The sequence below is a fragment of the Coregonus lavaretus genome (genome assembly GCF_964263955.1).
Source record: "Coregonus lavaretus genome assembly, chromosome: 39".
NCBI lineage: Eukaryota > Metazoa > Chordata > Actinopteri > Salmoniformes > Salmonidae > Coregonus > Coregonus lavaretus.
In genome coordinates this window covers 23,223,810-23,242,048 of record NC_140026.1, presented here as the reverse complement: position 1 = coordinate 23,242,048, position 18,239 = coordinate 23,223,810, and the positions used below count along the sequence as shown (strand labels likewise).

General features: G+C 44.0%; 1 protein-coding gene across 1 annotated transcript in view; it reads right to left on the bottom strand.

Moving 5' to 3' along the window:
* The window catches only part of LOC311112999 (uncharacterized protein), a 28,819-nt gene extending 10,932 nt beyond the window's left edge, over positions 1–17,887 (bottom strand). Inside the window, exons 1-3 of the mRNA XM_084156120.1 lie at positions 17,695–17,887; positions 10,789–10,842; positions 3,189–5,810 (exon numbers count right to left, since the gene is read on the bottom strand). Of these exons, the coding sequence (XP_084012246.1) occupies positions 3,189–5,810; positions 10,789–10,842; positions 17,695–17,791 (2,773 nt within the window). The 5' untranslated portion in view covers positions 17,792–17,887. The remainder of the gene's footprint in view (positions 1–3,188; positions 5,811–10,788; positions 10,843–17,694) is intronic.
* Between the last annotated feature and the right edge of the window lie 352 nt (positions 17,888–18,239).

Here is an 18,239-nt window from a genome sequence, read left to right as displayed (position 1 = left end):
TACTTGAATTTTGGTCTTTAGGTATACAGAAACCACTAGTAAAAATAATTTATAGTGCATTATTGTCTGATATGTTAGAAGATATGCCCTACACCATCTATATGCATTGTCCTAAAGCACCTCTCAAACAGTAGCTAACTGTAATACTTCATTATAATTCCCTCCACGACTCCTGCATGGCGTACACTTTCCCCTAGTTACTGGTTGCCTCAGCGACGACCTACAGTTCCATAGCGTGCCCGTGGTGTAGGTTACGCTCGCAGCACATGAACGTGTTTGTTTGAGTCCATGCGTCAGGCATCCTGCCTTCACTCCTGTCTGCATACCAGTTTATATGTGTGTCAGGTTTGGATTTCATGTTTGCACTGAGCGGGCATAGCATCGGAAGGGGTCCCCTATTGGGGGGAGCTGATCTGCTTCAATTCTACACTGTGAATTAGAATTAGAGGGCCACTCTGCCTTGGGGTAAATCAAATCACAGACGACGATTACACAAAATGTATAGTAAGCTGTGACCTAGTGTGTTTTTAGAGTATATGTAACATCTTGTAAGCCAGTAGGTAATAATGGCAGCATTGATAAGGCATGTTATATTGGCAGATGTGATATATAAACTAGATGAAGCTCAGATAAGAGCCATATTCAAGCTTTTTACACTGAACAAAAATAGAAAGGCAACATGCAACAATTTCAAAGATTTTAAAGAGTTACAGTTCATTTAAGGAAATCAGTCAATTGAAAAAAATTCCTTAGGCCCTAATCTATGGATTTCACATGACTGGGAATACAGAACTGCATCGGTTGGTAAAAAAAAAAAGGTAGGGGCGTGAACAGAAAACCAGTCAGTATCTGTTGTGACCACCATTTCCCTCATGCAGCGCGGCAAATCTCCTTCGCAGAGTTGATCAGGCTGTTGATTGTGGCCTGTGGAATGTTGTCCCACTCCTCTTCAATGGCTGTGTGAAGTTGCTGGATATTGGCGGGAACTGGAACACGTGGTCGTACACATAAATCCAGAGCATACCAAACACGCTCAATGGGTGACATGTCTGGTGAGTATGCAGGCCATGGAAGAACTGGGACATTTTCAGCTTCCAGGAATTGTGTACAGATCCTTGTGACATGGGGACGTGCATTATCATGCTGAAACATAAGGTGATAGCTGTGGATGAATGGCACGACAACGGGCCTCAGGATCTCGTCACGGTATCTCTGTGCATTCAAATTGCCATATACAATTGTGTTTGTTGTCCGTAGCTTATGCCTGCCCATACCATAACCCCACCGACACCATGGGGCACTCTGCTCACAACTTTGACATCAGCAAACCGCTCGCCCACACACCGCCATACACGCCGTTTGCAATCTGCCCGGTACAGTTGAAACTGGGATTCATCCAAGAGAAGAATACACGTCTCCAGCTTGCAAGTGGCCATCGATGGTGAGCATTTGCTCACTGAAGTCGGTTACGACGCTGAACTGCAGTCAGGTGAAGTCCCTGGTGAAGATGACGAGCATGCAGATGAGCTTCCCTGAAACGGTTTCTGACAGTTTGTGCAGAAATTCTTTGTTTGTGCAAACAGACAGTTTCTTCAGCTGTCTGGGTGGCTGGTCTCAGACAATCCCGCAGGTGAAGAAGCCGGATGTGGAGGTCCTGGGCTGGCGTGGTTACACATGGTCTGCGGTTGTGACGCCGGTTGGAAGTACTGCCAAATTCTCCAAAACGACATTGGAGGCAGATTATGGTAGAGAAATGAACATTCAATTATCTGGCAACAGCTCTGGTGGACATTCCTGCAGTCAGCATGCCAATTGCACGCTTCCTCAAAACTTGAGACATTTGTGACATTGTGTTGTGACAAAACTGCACATTTTAGAGTGGCCTTTTATTGTCCCCAGCACAAGGTGCACCTGTGTAATGATCATGCTGTTTAATCAGCTTCTTTATATGCAAAACCTGTCAGATGGATGGATTATCTTGGCAAAGGAGAAATGCTCACTAACAGGGATGTAAACTAATTTGTTCACAACATTTGAGAGAAATAAGCTTTTTGTGCGTATGGAAGATTTCTGGGATATTTTATTTCAGATCATGAAACATGGGACCAACACTTTACATGTTGCGTTTTATTTTTGTTCAGTGTATATAACGTGTATTTACTGTGTCCTTTGCACCATTAAAATCAAGGAAGGTCACAAGAAAAATCTAATATTCTAGGGAGGGTGGGAGGGCTGTGACAAGGCTCAAGAGGAGATGACGAAAAGGGCACTAAAAGCTCTTATGACATCTAGCTAATTACTGTGGTTGGCACTCTGCCTCTGAGCCTAGTGACATTTGTCACACAAAATAAGAGGAGCAATGCCCCCTAGCCTGGTCCCATCTGTATGTGCTTTTGCCAACTCACACTGGCATGGCAACGTTAGTCAGAGGAGTTGGACAAAGCACGATTAAGCTATTATTTTTTGCAGTTCCTCTAGGGCGTCTGGTCATGCTTTTGTAACATCCAATCCAGCTCGTCGATAATAATGAATGATGACCATCATAAAAGGTTAAGTAAAGTCTGCGCCTTAAATGCGTCTCTGGAATGATCGTCGCCTGTCCTGTGTAAGTGCAGTGTAGTGTGGAAAGTTGCACCAAAGCAGAAACCCAACACTGGTGGATCGACTGTTCCACCTGACATCCAGGGGCATTGCAAGCAGACACCAGAACACCATGTTTGAACTCCCCACCACCCACTGTCCGACCATGATTACTACCAAGTAGTGGGAGGGGGGGGGGGGGAGTAGGACAGGGTCAAAGCCTCAAACAGGGAGGGGATCGTTTTAGAATACATACAGCTGACATGTTCACACACACCACCCAGTACAATATAGTTTGACCCTTTACTTATGTGACAACTGCAATCGGTATGTGAACGTGGAGACCTTCAGAAGGCTTGACTGTAAGAGCCAGATTTCAGTCTGGCACATAAGTAATACTGTATCAGAAAAAATTTAAAAATCTAAATGGTGTTATCCAGATTCTCAGACACATGCAACCATGTGTTATATAGTTAGTGTACTCACACTTTGAATAGGAGGACCACAAGCTGGGAGAAAGGTGCAAGTGAGAGGGGGGAAGAGTGTGGTCATTGTGCTATGCTTGCGTGAGGTTAGCAGGCATAGAGCCCAGAGGGAATTCATGTTACCTGACAAGTGCGTTAGTATTGCTGCCAAGACATGCTCTGCAAGGTGGTAGGCCTCGGCCACCCACACGTCGATGGCCTCTACCTCTTTGGAATACGCGCTGTCGGACGCAGGTTTGTTTTGGGGAGAAGGATGGTCGGAGGTTGTTGAGGTGAAGGAAGACTGGGATTTTTCAGAGGCCTTGATACTAGACTGAAGGTCATCCTCCTCTTCTTGGCTGCTGCCTAACTCTTTAAGGGCTTTGATAGTGAGGCGTTCCTGCTCCAGATCCATAACCATGGTTGGTGTGGACTGGGAGGGAGGAGTGCCCGTTTGAAGACACGCATCCTTGCCTGTGAGACCTTGACGGAGGTCTTCTGGATCTTCGTCCTGTCGTGACTTCAGGCACTCCCTCATGAACTCGACGAAGCTGTCTGTGGCACCAGAGACAGAGCAGTCCGGCTCAATGCTTTCTGGGTCACTGGTATTGTCTGGTGAATGGTGTCCTGCTTTACTGTCCTTCTCCAACCCAGCTTCCTGTGGTGGGAGAGTCTTGCTGTTGACCATGCTATCTGCCATGATGTCATCGTTAGGTTTCTTCTCAGTCTTGGGCTCCATGGTGTTACCAGGCGGTTCGCTCTGGAAAGAGGAGAATGGATCTTTGGGAAACTTCCTGGGAGAAGGCTGGCCCCCGACTGGCTTGGGGAAGGATTCTTCATCCATCGAGGTGATATTCTCCAAATCTGAGATCATGGTAGTTGCATTGTTTTGAGGGAGTAGTGTTTCGATATGGATCGGAGAGGTTGGATCGGAGGGAGAAGGCTCTGGTACATTGTCAAAGTTCAGCTCTTTATCGTCAATGGTGTCATCCGTGGGTGGCAGTGCATCTTCATCCTCAAAAGATTGTCTGTCGGATTTACGGATTGTGTCATCCTGCATGTAGTTGGATTTTGAAAACTCAACTGTCTGCATATTATCCTCTTTAATATCAGACATGGGCTTCTCTTCAAACTTGGATATGGGGTGAAGTGGAGGATCCTGAACAGTAACGTTAGCAGAGCTAGACTTTACCAAGATATCTTGTGCGTCAGTTGACCAGTCATCGTCATCATAGTCTGGAAAGTCTGAAATGTTCTCTGCGGTTTTCTCAGAAGGTTTGGCAGTGGATGGGGAAGACTTTTCATTAGACTCATTGGGGGTCTGTGATTTGTCAGACTCCACTTTCTGGGCTTGTGACACCTCATCAGTTGAGCTCTTTGACACAGCAGCACTTTGCATCCCATCATTAGATGCTGGGGTCTTTTGGTTATCTGTATCGCATTCAGATTTCAAGATCTTGTGTTTAGGTGAGTATTCAGCATCAGAGTCGACAGGAGAGGAGGGAGGAGAGTAACCCTCATATTCTAAGGGGGGAATATTGGACGATTCCTTTTTAGTTACATCTGGTTGTGGCTCAGGGATTTTTGGTGTCTCTTTCACAACTTCAGAACATTCTTCCTCCTCCTCCACTTCCATCTCCATCTCATCATCGCTGTAATTCGGCTCGTCTGTCTCAATAACATTGATGGTAGGGACCCGCATTGGCTGCTTTGCTGGCGGGGTTTCCTTTTCTTCAGTAGGGAGAGAGGGAACAGATGGGTTGGGGGCAGGTGCAGTATCGCTTGACAAAGAGGGGGCAGGGATGGAGGGAGCAAGGATGGAGGGAGCAAGGATGGAGGGAGCAAGGATGGAGGGAGCAAGGATGGAGGCTGCGTCCTCAATGACAGTGTCATCAGAGTCTCCTGAGCTGTCGACTTCGACTACCTCACCACCCCATGGGGCCTGCTTGGTCTTCGAGTCCTTCTCGTTAGAGTCAGAAGGAGGGGGTTGAGGGGGAGAGTCAAAACCAGAAGGAGGGGCAGGAGAGGCAGGGAGCTCTGAGTCAAGGTCAGGGGGGCCTTGGGTGTCTGTCATGTACGCTGTAGGTAGGAAGCTCAGGTCAAATTCAGATTCTTCCTCAACGCTAGACTGCTGCGCTGGGTCTTTGAACACATTTTTAAGTTTAGGCCCTTCGATGGGAGAGTCCATGAAAGCATCAGGGACACACGCAAACGCCTCTGGAACATCAGCTACCACTTTATCTGCCCCTTTTATCTCCTGGGATTTGCCATCCTTCTCTAATACAAGAGCATCTTTGCTTAAATCTACTTTGTCCTCAAAGTCAGGCACAGGGGGTAAGTGAGCTCTCATCCACTCTGCGGTATCTTCAAACTCACTCCCTTGCCGTGCTTCTCCCAGGACCTCAAATGGAGATTCTGGTGAATCCTGATCAGTGGAGGCTCCTTTTTTCTGGAAGGGTGAGGTGGTCTCTGCCGGCGCCTCAGTAGGAGACTTTTCATAGTGGCGCTCTTTGAAGTGAGTCAAGCCTCCATCGGTCTTGGGCTCGGGCTCCTTCTTTGCTGCCAAGGCCTCCAGTGCCTTTATCCTTTCAGACACGGGGGACGTCACGATTGGTGAATCTGGCTTTCCATCAGACGGACCCGATGACGCTTCGCTCCCATAGTTAGCGGGCGAAAACGAGCCGGACTGAGAAGGACCGGCGAAGCGAAGGGAGGTGGCCACGGCTTCTGAGGAGGGCTTGTCAGAACCCAGCACCACTATTTTGTCTGCATCGGCCATGCACAGAGGTAGGGAGGGGAAGGGGGAGAAAGGGGGAGGGAATAAAAATCACAGATACACTCAAACTCCCATGCACTTATATTCGGCGGAGGCCATTTTGTTGCAGCCCAAGCAGTCATGCATTGCATGGCACAGTATAACTGCAGTAATGGATGAGGGTGTGTCAGTCGGCATGCTGACTTAACATCTCAAGTTGTTGCCATTGAAGAGCATTTTCAATGAGGCAACGTTCGAAATGTCTTGCATGGTCGAAATGAAGAAGCTCCAAACAAAATAACAAAATTGCATAAATAAACAATACTGTTATACAACTGTGTGCCCTGTGGTTGTATATGCATTTATCTAAATTACGATCACATATATTTTTTGCTATGCATATTAATATATTTCCAGCTGCACAGAATATGGCTGGGGTTTGTTAATCAAAATACAAAATACTTGACACTTTATTAATGAAAAAACAAACCGCTCGGTTTATCTGGCAGCCCTATCAACTCACCACCCAATGTTATCACATCTGAAGAAACAGATTGGTTAATACCCTTAATCTTCTTCCCTCATCCTTCCTTCCGCTATCTGGGTTATATCAACGATCTCATGAGAACCGTTGAGCAGTCACTTCACATCTCCAGAAGACTAACAAGAAGACTACAGGGATGATATCATAGAACTGAATGTGACACAATGGGGACGAGATATAAAAACATGCCTAGAAGACAAGTCTGGTAGCAAAGGTCGCATAGGATAAACGCTCCCTGTTTTAACTCCCAATGCCATTTATGGGCCAGAGACTAGGGTCAAGTGACCGCAGCCTGGTATAAAATAGTTCAATGATATTACATTATTTCCATAATGGTCTAATTAACACATACAGTGGGTTCCATCATTATTGGCACCCTTGATAAAGATGAGCAAAAAAATACTATAGAATAAATAATTAAAATACTGAGCTATATTGTATGCTCCCCAAAAATTGGGAAATTATATTATACTAATACAGTTGCTCAGAGGAAGAGATTTTTTAAGGGCAATTCCGCCACAATTCCGCCACTATTCATGATCTCCAGCACAATACCAGTGTCTAGATTTGTGAAAATGGCACGTTTCTATGATCTGTGGTTAAAAACATGAGAACGGTCCTAAAGAAAATGCTTCTCTGTGACATCACAGGGTAGGATTAAAAGTAAGAAAAATACAGATAAAAAGCTGGACAATGTCCCTGGTGTGGGGAGGCTTCCTAAATAATGGATGTCCCCCCTGTGCTGCTGTCTGTCAATCACGTCACTAAGCGAGCTAACCCGCAGCCATTTCCTCGTGCCACAGCTGAGGTGACATTAGAATTGGACTGGGACGAGGATCCCCCTCCCATGACAGAGTGCCACGGGCATCCTGGGGCAGGGGGGGGGTCATACATACATAGTCCGCAATAATCACATAATCCCTTTTCAGTCCGATGGTCCCCCCTGTCATTTTCATCACCGAGCGAACAAGCGAACATGATGGAGAATTGGCAGCTATAAAAAACAGACTGGACATTTATACGAATTAGTCTAAAAAGTATGAAAGAAGAATAAATCAATGGTGTTTTCAATTCATGTTAAATGTTACTGTACATTTCATAAACTAGCCAACCCAACAGCTTACATCAACGAGTTATCTGTAGTATTTTGTCATGGTAAGTTGGTTTGAGCCAGTCAGCGTGACCCTGCAGAAAACCTAAAACAAAGTACTGGGGACATGTTGTTCATCGGTCCACACCTCACTGGTGAACTTTGTCTTGGTCTGGACCCCCGCCTTCCCCTCCCATTGAGGGCCATTATGCATTGTTCACACTAGGCCACATACAAGAATGGACTTTCTATCTAGCAGAAAGCAATGTAGTATTTTGTAATCACTAATAACACGACCCAAAACACTTCATAAGAAACACTGCCAAAAGGGGAGTTTTATCTATTGTCACCCACTTGAACTGTTTTGTAATACTCATTCATCCTCAACTGAGAGCATCACTGTATTTCCACGCCTCACTCCTCTTACGCAATCTACTCCCCACAGTCATTGGAGTTGACTGAGAGTGTTAAAGTGTGTGGGCATCAAAAAGGGACACTTTCATTACTAATCCCTGTTTTAATGGACTATTGAGCAGAGAGGAAGAGGCGAAGCGAGAGGTTTTACTCCTCCCAAAATCTGTCCACGAAAATAAGCCCACGAAGTGAGGAATTTTTGTATGGAGGTCAATGACAGTGTCGAGTTTGGTCAACAAAAAATTTAATTTCTAATTTGCTACGCGAGGCTTATTTGACAGAATATACGTTTTATAATGTTAGGTTTTTACGAATGCACTGATATAAGTGAATGGCATTTCGGTAACTTTGAAAAGAACAACTATATCGCCATTGTGCCTGTTGTCATAGAGATGGAATGAGGACTCATCATGGATATAACCCGTTTTAGCAAGGACATTGCCATTGAGGGCTTTCACCATTTTAAAGTAGTCAACTGGGTGGGGATTCAGATGGGTTGGGAGCAATTAGCCAATGAAGAAAATTAACTGCTTTAAAATGGAGATTAGAGTTGGACTAGGACAAGGATCCCCCTCACATGACACAGTGCCACGGGCATCCTGGGGCGGGGGGCATACATACGTAGTCGCAAGATGTCCCAAGCAACTGCTCCAATCATCACATGATTGACTCCTTTAAAATGGAGATAGCCTCAATGGCGCTGTCCATGCTGTCAAAGAGGAGTCCTCTATCTCTTATGGCCTGTTGTTCACACGCTTATCTGCCCTCTCATTGGCTAGAATGGTCCCACCTGATCTCGTCTCCTCCCGCCTGCCTTCCATTTTTGAGGACATGCATTTCCATTGTGAGAGCGGTCACTTGACTATCTTGTCAATATAATAGACAATCATTGGCACAGGCCAACCAACGTCTCACATCTCATAATATGCCTAGCAAGGCGACTTAAAAGGGATGTGCTTCTTCATGATGAGATAGTCTCTATCACCTCAATCATTTTGACACTATGAGAACAAGTCAAATTGTTTACTTGATAAGACAGTCTTGCAGTAATTCCATTAAGGATTCCATCTTGGTTAGGATGCACGTTTGCCTCTAGTCAAGCAAAAGCTAGATATCTTTAAAAAGGACTAGAACTACATGGCAAGAGGATATTGCGCCTCTAAGTCACATTCCACTTCTGCATCGAATCCCGTGGTGGTAGGCCTACAATCTGTTATTGTTAAGCATTCGCAAAAGTTTGAATCCAGTCAAATATTTTTGCTGAGGTGAAGAGGAGTCACAGTATGATAAGGGATCAAATTCCATTGGGTACAGCCCTGTCATATCCAATTAGTGATGGCGGGAATAGGTCCAAGGCCTATCTCCCTCATTGTGTGACTAGCTCACCGTTAGACTCCATCGTTAGATATCCTAGCTCTACATAGGGTATATTTTCAGTTTCTGCCCGTCTAGTCGGGGTTTAATACTCTCTATACTATCCATTCTTTAGGTTACTACCTAGGCCTACAAACACACTGTATATTCTAAATACTACAAAATGGTACTTTAGAAAAGAAACTCCAAAAAGCCAAATCAAGAAAGAACAAAATCAAAAGAACAAAATCCAAACAATAATACCATAAAAGAAAACCTACTTTTTGGCTCCAGCAGAGGTGACATGCAAAAAGCCTAAGAAGCCATAAGCAGAGGTGGTGGGGCAGCGAGCAGCCAGGGTCCAGGGCTCAGACCCCGGCCTGGAGAAGGCTTAGAGCAGCGAGTGGAGTGGATCCCTTCACAGTGCTTCTCATCCTCCAGTGCCGGTGATAGTACTGGGGTGGGATGGATGGGGAGGGGGGCTCCTAGAGATAGGACCTAAGGCCTGTAGGGAAGGGGCCATCTATCCAAGGACAGCTAGGGCCCCCTGGGACAACAAACCTGATCCATTTTTAGAGTTTTAGCACCTCCCGCACACAAAGTGAACTTGAACTTCTCTGCTTTCTTAAAATAAGTAGCAATCTTGGGATTATCTTGGACCTACAGTGCCGTTGACCTAAATAATGTGACAGAGCAGAGCAGAGCAGGCAGTAAAGACTGGAAATGGATCAGCTTGATGTCATACTGTGGGGAGTGGAGACGTTTTTTCCCACATCTTTGATTTGTAGATCTTGTCAGTTTTCTGATGGGGGTGAGAACATAGAGCAGGGTGCTTTTGGAGGGGAGTACGAAAGCTTGGGGGAATAACTAAACTCATTTGAAACATGCTCTACTCTTCTTCACTGTGTTGCTTGTTTGAGTATATAATACTACTCTGTCTCCCTTTTCAAGTGTTTGTTGCCAATTTATTCCAATCAAAATTCCAATCTATTCCATTGGGAACGGATCTATTCCAATTAGGAATGTCAATGCATTCCATTGGGAATCAATGTACTGTAGCACTACACCATCAAAAGATGGCTTGCTCAATTACTGTACATAGCGATTAGATCTGTGGATTAATCACTTCATCACGTATACGGCTGTGTCTTGCCTATATACTGTAGACAATATGGTACATACAGAGATTAAACCGGGGGGGGGGGGGGGGGGGTTAGAAAATTAGAACTGTCAGACACTGTTGAAAGAGGGATGGGCCTCGCTACCCTGCGAAATTGCAATTAGTGCAGGCGGCAGAGGGTCAACAGCATAGGAAACAGATGGGATAACGTTACAGGGCTTCTAGAGGGAGGGAGCGTGGTGGGGGTTGGTTGAAGATTGCGTAGTGGGGGATGATAGGTTGCAGGTTTCTTTGCCGGCCTCTAGTACGTTCTTGGTCTGGTCTGGCCTAGAGGAGGAGAGGGGCACTAGAGAGAGGGGATGGAAGGCATTACAGCGGCAGCCGAGCAAGAGAAAAGGACAGAGAAAGAGAGAGAAAAGGGAGAGGGAGGATAGAGGATAGCAGGCGAGCAGCGTAAGAGAACCATACACTTGCCTTGCGGAGACTGAATGAGAGATACAGGCGAAGAGGAAAGAAAGGAATCTGAAAAAAATTAAAAAGACAGAAGAATGAACATCCTACAGTGGCAGAAAATAACTCCCATCTCCATAACAACCCGCACCCACCCTGCCCGATTTTATACATTAACAAAACAAAATACATGAATTAGCTGGATGCCTGGTGGGGCCTCCACACTCCAACCTTATAAGTGTACAATATGCTCTATAAAACTTAGACAGTGTCAGAAGCTACATTGAAAGAACTACTAATATACTCTTTCTAGCCCCATGCAACTGTTAGCGTCCACAAATTTACTACCAATAAACACCTATGATCAATTTAATCCATGCACTTAACATTTCCTATGCAGACAAAGAGAAGACAATAACAGAGATATGACCAACAACAAACTATGACAAACACAAATTCTATTTTACTACACAAAAATAACAACGATGCTTCCGACAATATCATTTTATTATAGACAATTATATGGCATTTTCCATGCAATTTGTACATATTTCTCCCATGGTTTACGATACCCGGTGCAAACCAAGCAGCAACATTGCACTCACTTGATGGCAATTATGCAGAGTGAACACATTTTCTGCCTCACTTCTGAATCTCATGTGATCTTGAAGAACAAGAACAGCCTTTGTAGAGCACTAGTACCATCTAACAGCTTCCATGAACATCAAACTAACAAGAAGTGCACGGCTTTGCTCTTTCTTTCTCACGGCTCGGGGTGGTATGTAAAGTTCATGAGCTGGTTGATCAAGAAGCAATATCCTCGCGCAAAATGAATCACATCAGAGACTGGCCGGTCAGGTTGACGAGCCCTTGCTGTACAGAATTCCTCTGTTAAAAAGACTCACCCAGACTCTTACTCTCCCTATGCCACACCTTCATTCTTTCCCACAATCAGAGATGAGTCAACATTCTGCTTCTTTTCGCAGACATTTCCAAACGTTCTGAAACCATTGGTGGTAGCGTGCAAGTACATTAAACACTTCGGACCGAAGCATCCACAAAAAACCCATCCTCAAAATGTTACTTATCTAAGAAGATCTATGCCAGAGAAACCCTTTTAGCGGACAAACCAAGGCGAAAAATGCCTTTTTACAGACTTGGACCATGGCTCTAGACTAGGTTCTCTCTAGGAAAAGGGTTCTCTTTAGAACATGGTTTAAACATGGCTTCATATAGCTCATGTTTCCAACACTTCCAGCCATGTGACAAATCTATCATGGGCAGCCGACATCAATAGGAAGTGAACCAGCTTTGCCACTATGCCGCCCTATACTCTACTACTAGATCTGGATGTAGGCCTATGCCCCTGAGGGCAGATGATACTGAACTGGACGAGGGTCTAACATTGCATCCAAGTAACGCCCCATCCCGAGGAGAGCCAAGTCATGACACCCAAAACCCCCGGGGTCAGTTTGCTGCCTCAGCCCGATTCACTGACCTTAGAGATGATATAGTCTGCCCGAGCAGAGCGGCAGTCTCCCAGAGAGAGGGAGGAAATGAGTAGCACAGAGAGAGAGAGAGAGAGAGACAGAAAACGAGAATGGCACAGAGGGAAAGGGAGCCGAAAGTACCCCATGTTCTCTCCAGACTCTCTCACATAAACTACGGCCATATCTGCATGCTCCTCACTGCATAGGCCTAGATTCTGGATCATTCCTCAGCCTGTATCTGTACCTTTATCGCTCTCAAGATAAAACCAGCAGAATGTTGAATCCCTACTCTGTGAAATACAGCATTACACCTGATTAGATCACAAGTCCAAAGGACTCCCTAGTCACTACTGTATATTTAATGTAATTTGGAAGGGACGTGTCTGTCAAACTAAACATGAATCTCGTCGTTGTCTCTGACCTTGACTGTCATTCTAATTGAAAACAGGTGCAGAACCAGATAAAATGTGCATAGCCTATGAAACCGGAGATCCGGTAGAGCACCGGGTTTAGCTTTGATAACGGCCGGTAAAATTACATTATCGATCACAATCCCCCGACCTCAACCCAATAGAGATGGTTTGGGATGAGTCGGACGGCAGAGTGAAGGAAAAGCAGCCAACAAGTGCTCAGCATATGTGGGAACTCCTTCAAGACTGTTGGAAAAGCATTCCATGTGAAGCTGGTTGAGAGAATGCCAAGAGTGTGCAAAGCTGTCATCAAGGCAAAGGGTGACTATTTGAAGAATCTCAAATATAAATTATATTTGGATTTGTTGAACACTTTTTTGTTTACCACATGATTCCATATGTGTTATTTCATAGTTTTGATGTCTTCACTATTATTCTACAATGTAGAAAATAGTAAAAATAAAGAAAAACCCTTGAATGAGTAGGTGTGTCCAAACATTTGACTGGTACTGATTAATGTGAAGGCCTGCATGGGGCCTCCTGTGGCTCAGTTGGTAGAGCATGGCGCTTGCAACGCCAGGATTGTGGGTCCGATTCCCACGGGGGGCCAGTATGAAAAATGTAAGTTGCTCTGGATAAGAGTGTCTGCTAAATGACTAAAATGTAAATGTAAATATACTGTTTATAGGTGCATTTGGTTTCCTCTAGACTGCGTGCTATGTTAACTCTACCATGTGATATCTGACCCTGTATGACAGCAGCGCCAAGGGTCCAGTGACATCTTTGGTGTCATCATTGCCTGATCATACAGCCGAGGTAAGGAGGAAATTGGCACCGATAAGTCAGCAAGTAACAGACATCTGTTCTCCATGACTCAGGTGAAATGAAAATTTGGTTTGAAGGATTTACTTCAGAAAAATGCCAAGGCAACGCCAATTTCTTGGAGAATAGTTCAAAAAAAGTATTTACGCTTTAAAAACAGAATAAAATGAAACACACTGGCATTAATATTACTCTCCCCTTTTAAAACATGTATTGGTTAGTAAATACCTTTATTGTAACATAACCACTTTGAGACACTGCAACTGGTATTCAGTCGAATACAGATTACAGAAGGCATTCCCCATTTGCAATAAGGGCTGTAGCATGCCTTTGAAATGATATACAGTAAACTATATTTAAAAGACATTTGTTATTAATTTATGGTAACGGATACTTGTGAGACATGGTTAGCTGAATAGATCAATTAAATTGATTTGAAATGCTCCTCCCTAATGACCAATAAGCTGTCAGTTTGAAGATGGTTGCAGAGACAAGAGTGTCCATTTGTTTTCATCATATAGGCCTAGACGGCAATGTTCCCTCTAAGCTTCTCGCGTGCACGGGTGCGCAGTAGCCCCCAGGACTGCTGCGCAGAAGAAATATCAGCCCACGGAGAGGAGCACGAGATTGAACGTCACTCAACTTTCTAGAGCAGTGGTCACCAACCGGTCGATCGTGATCAACTGGTTGATCTCCAAGGCATTCCTAGTCGATCGCCAAACATTTCTGTAAAAAACCCAATGATAAAGCCTTGTGTTCCTTTTTTATTTTTTTTCATTCGTCTCGGGCTGTTAGCGGTAGGTGCACCCGATTCAGCTGCCCTGTGCGAGAGCAAATCAAGTGCACTGGCCAATCAGATGGCTCAGATTACCGTGTCTGCAGTAACATAGCAGACATAAAAGAAAGTTACAGCGAAGTTGACACAGATTTCAAAACGTTTAAAACCATGACTAGAGAGACTGTCAACGAATACAGCAAAGAGCTGCTGTTTGTATGAGTGAGTTCATGTTTAAGTTCTTCCTCAGCACTGTCAACACTTTGTATTCAACACTTTTATAAGCCATAAAATGCACATTCTTCATATTTCCACTCAGGGCTACAATAAGCACTGCAGCAGTAATGAATGAGTAGGAAAGTGTATTGATAGGCTTGCGTTGTTATTATTAGCGGCTTGGTTCTTTTTCAATATCGAGGAATATTTCACTTTCTCTGTTCATAGGAGTAACAACGAATTTGTGCATGAGGCAGAAATAATGCGGTGCGACTAGAGTTTCGCCATCAGCTGGAAGAAGGTGTCCCTTTTTGGTCAGTGTCAGTGGAGGAAAGGGAGAGTGGAGGGAGGTTGAGAGGCAGTGGAGGAAAGGGAGAGCGGAGGGATGTTGAGAGGCGGACCATCAGTCTGCTGCTCTCTCCCTCTGCTGAGACTGACCATCAGATGCCGGCACCATCAGCCCAGTAAAATACAAATAAAAAGCAAATTATTTAAATGTATGCTCACTCAGCTGTGCCTCACAAGTAATACAACAACGGATCTATTACCGGTGTCATCATATAGCCTACCTCAAAATTTTAAATATCATTTTAGAAAATGGCCCAAACAACAATGCATTGACAATTCAAGCAAAGCCAATATGCAGTGATATTGTATTGGGCCTATAGCTTACTGCACAAACCTCATTGCTAAAGTAATGTTTTTAATTGGTTAATGTTGCATAGGCTTACATTTTTTAAGTCACGTTAACAAAAAAAATCTGAGCGGTAGATCTCGGCTTGCATTTTGACTCAGAGAGTGATCTTGACTCAGAAAAGGTTGGTGACCACTGTTCTAGAGTTTTCCCTGTTAACACTATCAACATTTCTCTTTACTGTGGCAATTGTGATTGAATCAACGCAATATTAGCCACTTTCAATACAACATACCGGAACAAAACAAACTATGCAAGAGATTTTGTTGTAGGCAGTACTCATTGGAGTAGGATTCTATTCCATTGACATGCACGCCTCAGCCCGTACTCTACACAGACCGGTGCGGCATAACCAATCAGAGCTGCCGTAGGCCTATATGCAAATAGACCATTGCCATGTATGGAACTGTGCCATTTACTTTGAACTGGACTGTGTTTACGGCATGAGCGGTCGTGAGTAGATGCACTTATTTTGAGATCAAAGCGAGAGCTGCATGTAGCCCGTGTGCACATTTAGTTCATATCCTTTGCTACTTAGTGAGTTATTAGCCCAGTTATAGTTCATTTGTAGTCAACAATAGGGGATTGATTGCTTCCAACAAGAGCACAAAACATGTACATTTCTAGACATCTTTGAAAAGCTAGTCAGGTAAAGAGCTTTTTTTGTTGTCTTAAAGAGGCAGTATTGTATTTTGAGACAGGCTTGAATAAGCTAAGTAGGTGGGGGTAGTATAATTTGTCTGATTCTCTGTAATAATGGTATGGGAATAATAATGCATTTTATTTTGTAAAGTGGTTTCTTGCATCCAACACAACATTTTCAGTCACCTCCTTGTCTGAAGGACAAGTGGATAAACAGATTAATGTCAAACCCTGCATGTTTTTTTTAAAGTCTCACGGAATGTAGGCCTACATTGAACACCACAAATTGGCTGCTACTATAGGCTGAATGATAGAACATCTATTCCCATGTTAAAATGTTATGGGATGCATTTTCTCCATTTTTTTTTTTTTATTGTAGGCCTTTTTATTTAGTCTCCGAATGTTTATTGAAAACATAAATACATTTGCACAATTAGCACTTGTCTCAAATACATTGTTACATTTGTTGGTTAGATATCTAGCGAATTGACATGACATCAAAACATCTCAAAACGAGACATGGTATCATGCCGCATTCAAAACAACTAGGAACTCGAAAATCTCCGACTTCAGTGCGTTCAAGACAGCTGGGAACTCGCGGAAAAAACGAGGTCCAACTGGGGAAAATATTTTTTAAAGGTCATTCAATTCGGAATTCCATGTCGGGAAATCTGGCATCTTTCTAGCGCTCCGACTTTCCGACCTGAAGATCCCTGACGTCATGATTTTACACGCCTTCTGGCCACATTGATGCATGTGCATCATTGTTGTGACTATGTAAGCCTATTGGTGCTTTCAAGACAACTTGGAACTTGGGAAAAAATCAGGTCAAATCATGATGTCAGTGATCTTCAGGTAGGAAAGTCAGAGCTCTAGAAAAATGCCCGAGTTTCCAACTTGGAATTCCGAGTTGGATGACCGTTCAAATTGGTTTTTCCCAGTTGGAGCTCGTTTGTTACCCCGAGTTCCCAGTTGTCGTGAACGCACTTTAGTCGGAAGTCAGAGATTTCCGAGTTTCCAGTTGTTTAGAACATGCAATAAAGCCTACTGTATGCTACACATTCTAGGATTTAAAAAAATTAAGAAAAAAAGACCATAGAATATATGCATCATTGTAACGAATGAGAGGGATTGGACTGTGAAACACTAATCTTCTCGCATGGGTTTGTTTACCAATGCAGAGACGATTTGGAGGTCCTCCCTTCATTTGCCGTTTCCCAGTAACAATGCATCTGCAGTGCAGATCACCGTCGCCGCAATATGTAGCCATTTCACCGCGGGCCAACTAGGGAATAAAATATGTCACCATGTTCTGCTCCCTTGTCTGACACTAAAAATAAAAGTTAGGTCAAAGTAGAGGTTGGAGGGAACGTTGACAAAGCACACAAAAGACAGCCCCCGAAGCCTTGCAACCAGCGGGAGACTGGTTTGATATTCCATCCAATCGTGGTGCGTGTTTCTCCAGCCAACTATCTGTGTTCTAGAACAATTTCTCGTCAGTGTAATATCGTTCGATTCCATAAAGGGCGGTGGGTGCTTACTGGTCTAGTATAATTTCTAATAAAACACCCTTTAAACGCTCACAATGTTGCAAATTGCCTCACATCGGCTTACAAGGCCTGCACTTGTACCTGTTCAACAACTTTACCATATCAAGTGTCTACAGAGAAGAGGCCAATATGATAGTCTGCATAACCAACGGAAAAATAAGTGCACGTATTTTAATTTACTTCCCTTTAACCGTCCTAAAACAATTTGTGGTTTTGACCGTCTGCCATTAAAGCAACGGACTACTTTATCTCAAAGTACCTGGGTTATTGAAAGTTTATACACCATTTCTATGTTTCCGTTGAATTAGGTACAGCTTTCTCTTACCGGACATTTTTGAGTCTTTGGCCGCAACAGAGTTCTGTCTATCCGCAAGCCCCTGCGACGATGATATCTGGGCGGACTGGGTCATTGGATCTGCCATTTTCCTATAATTTTAAAGAATTCTGCACGGTGGCGGCGATAATTTGTTGTGTATTATTGCTGTCCTTAAAATGTCTTCTTCCAACTTGCCTCGTATTCCCCAAGTCCTGGCCGCAGTGTCACCGAGTTTGTGCACCTTCACGCGCATGTACCAAGTACTGAAGCCCTGTTGACTGTGTGGATGGAGGGCACTGTATGGTGGAGGGCGGACCGAGAGAGCAAAACAAGGAGTGTATTCATTCCGACAATTCTGTTGCAAAACGTTTCTTAAACGGAAGCAAAAGGAACGAAACGGGGCGGGACCTTCCTGAATTTCTCCAATAGAAATTCTCGTTTGAGTTACAAACTGTTTGGCAGAATGAATATACCCAAGGTTGACATTTGCCTTTGGCTCATTTAAAGGGCAATACCCAACATTTTCCCATTGTGTTTCAGGCCTACAGTACATT